Source organism: Octopus bimaculoides, chromosome 5 (assembly GCF_001194135.2).
Source record: "Octopus bimaculoides isolate UCB-OBI-ISO-001 chromosome 5, ASM119413v2, whole genome shotgun sequence".
Classification (NCBI taxonomy): Eukaryota; Metazoa; Mollusca; class Cephalopoda; order Octopoda; family Octopodidae; genus Octopus; species Octopus bimaculoides.
In genome coordinates this window covers 13,903,694-13,906,645 of record NC_068985.1, presented here as the reverse complement: position 1 = coordinate 13,906,645, position 2,952 = coordinate 13,903,694, and the positions used below count along the sequence as shown (strand labels likewise).

The 2,952-nt window shown below is 39.7% G+C and overlaps 1 protein-coding gene across 1 annotated transcript in view; it reads left to right on the top strand.

Annotated features, from left to right (window-relative positions):
• LOC106877224 (CD9 antigen) overlaps positions 1-2,952 on the top strand; it is a 183,587-nt gene that overhangs the window by 169,436 nt on the left and 11,199 nt on the right. Inside the window, exons 5-6 of the mRNA XM_014926084.2 lie at positions 307-396; positions 2,466-2,549. Of these exons, the coding sequence (XP_014781570.1) occupies positions 307-396; positions 2,466-2,549 (174 nt within the window). The remainder of the gene's footprint in view (positions 1-306; positions 397-2,465; positions 2,550-2,952) is intronic.

Below are 2,952 nucleotides of genomic sequence, written 5' to 3'. Positions count from 1 at the left end.
TATATATATATATATATATATATATATGTATGTATGTATGTATGTATGTATGTATGTATATATTCATGTCATTGAAGCTCATAGATTTCTGTATCTCTTAACAATAGAATTATTGGTTTATATTTTATTGTAAGAACCAGAACCACTTGTAATATTGTGATATTGATATTTATCAGCTACAAAAAAACCTCTGCTAATATATTCCATAAAATACATAGACTCATTGGCAACTGATTCCCCGCCAAAAATTCCATTTGCTACCAATTTTTTGTGTTCTCATTCTTTCTTCTTTCCTCTCTTTTTCAGTTCAACTGCTGTGGATCTACCCATGGTAAAATTGATTACGGTGATACTAGTCCACACGTCAAGACTTGCGTTCGGGATTATTATGATATTGTAAGTGAAATATATGTCTTTCCTTCATTACTACCTGTCGTGTTTGGCCTTGCTCTCAAAGGCCAGTCCTTCTGACAGGCATCCCACTGGTTAATATGATGACAGTTGTAGTTGATATGATCAATGGAACAGCCGGCTCTTGAAATTAATGTGCAAGTGACTGAGCACTCCACAGTCACTAGTACCCAAGAGCGGACTGAGAGTATTAAGGGCCCTTGGGCATAACTGTCTACCAGGTCCCTTAGCATTGATTTAGTGGAGTTTACATGTAGAGTGCAGGCCCTCAGGCAGTGTCTGATTGACCGACAGCTTAGTCCACCCCCTGCTAGTACCCATCACATAATTCTCAGGGAGATTCAGCATGCCACAATATGTGACATGGCTGGCGCCCTTTGAATTACAGGTACTACTCATTTTTGCCAGCTGAGTGGACTGGAGCAATGTGAAATAAAGTGTCTTGGTCAAGGACACGGTGCTCCACCAGGAATTGAACTCAGGACCTTATGATTATGAGCTGAATGCCCTGACCATAAAGCTACATGCCTTCTATAGAGCCTACAACAAACAGGCCATTAGTTGGAAGGCCACCAAGTTGGCTATGGAGGCAGCAAAGATTCCTTCAAGGTAGCTTGTGAATCAGGATGTATGAACCCTTGATGGGGTAGCACTACTTGAGCTAGTGTTAACTAGACATGAGCTGGGGTTTGATCAACCCTGACCAGGTCGTCTGGGTAAAAGGGTCTGATTCTTGAAAGATCTGAAATATCCAATGACTCACTCCCCGGTGATATTGCTGGTAATGTGTCCAGGTCTATCGCAGAATAATAATGAAAAAAAAGGAGAAAAATGAAGCTATCATATAATTCAATATATTTTGTAGAAATTACAAACACAGCTTCTAGCATTTCAACAACACACGTTAAGTATGATGTATTGAAAATATTTTTATTATAGACTAACCTCTGTTGCATAATCCAAATTAAATCAGCAGATAGTTTTATACACTACCTGTATATATACTTCAGGCTAGAGATTTCGGTTTTGGTATGGAAATGACACAACTACATGTCATTGATAAGTTGCAACTTCGGTGAAATACATATCTGTCACTCCGAAGATCACTACTACAATGATATCAGTTCAAATAGCTCCAAAGTATATTGCAGTTTTTAACATGATACGTCTTTAAATGGATTTTTCCTGGATGGAAAACTGCAACTTCTGGTGTTGAACCAAAGCACACATAGCATAAAAGATCCTGACAATTTTCTGTTGCACCAGAATGTTGATCTTCTGAGAATTGTTACATCTATGCCAACCATAAGATGGTTCAAATGAAGCTTCATAAAAATGTATTGAAAACAAGACCAGGAAACAGAAAATTTTGTAGGCACAGGCATGGCTGTGTAGTAAGAAGCTTGCTTCCCAACCATATGGTTCTTAGTTCAGTTCCACTGCATGGCACCTTGGGCAAGTGTCTTCTACTATAGCCTCGGGCTGACCAAAGCCTTGTGAGTGAATTTGGTAGACAGAAACTGAAAGAAGCTCGTCGTATATATGTATATATGCGTGTGTGTGTGTGTATTTGTTTGTGTGTCTGTGTTTGTCCCCCACAACATCACTTGACAACCAATGCTGGTGTTTTTAAGTCCCCGTAACTTAGCAGTTCGGCAAAAGAGACCGATAGAATAAGTACTAGGCTTCCAAAGAATAAGTCCTGGGGTCGATTTGCTCGACTAAAGGCGGTGCTCCGGCATGGCCACAGTCAAATGACTGAAACAAGTAAAAGAAAAAGAGTATGGCTTTTTCAGAATACGACACTAATTAACATAATTACACTAAATTAATTATTTTACCAATCACTAACTTTCTCCAATGTCTACCACAGTACTTGAGATCCTTGAGTATTCTGAAGGGTTTTATTTCTCTGTGAAGTGGGAAAAGAATTAAATTACAGAAAATATCTGTGGGGTCAATTTGTTGAAATAGACCCTTCGAAGGAAGTGCCGCAGCATGGCCGCAGCCCAGTGATGCCTTTTGTAAGTACCTCTCTTCTGTTTCTGTTGCAGCCGTGCAAAGACAAGCTGACCGAGTTCTTCACAGACTACATGGTAATCATTGCAGGTGTTGCCATTGGTATTGCCATCGTCATGGTAGGAAACTCTTAAGCTGCAATCAATGTGTGGATGTGTGGGTATATGCGCGTGTGTGTATATGAGTGTGTGTGTGTATATGTGCATGTGTGTGTGTATATGTGCATGTATGTATGTGTGCATGAGCGTATATGTGCATGTGTGTGCGTGTGTGTATGTATGTCCATGTGTGTATATGTGCATGTGTGTGTGTGTGCATGTGTGTATGAGTGTGTGTATGTATGTCCATGTGTGTGTATGTGCATATGTGTGTGTATATGTACATGTGTGTGTGTGTGTATGAGTGTGTGTATGTATGTCCATGTGTGTATGTGCATATGTGTGTGTATGAGTGCGTGTATATGTGCATGTGTGTATGAGTGTGTGTATGTATGTCCATGTGTGTATATGTGCATATGTGTGT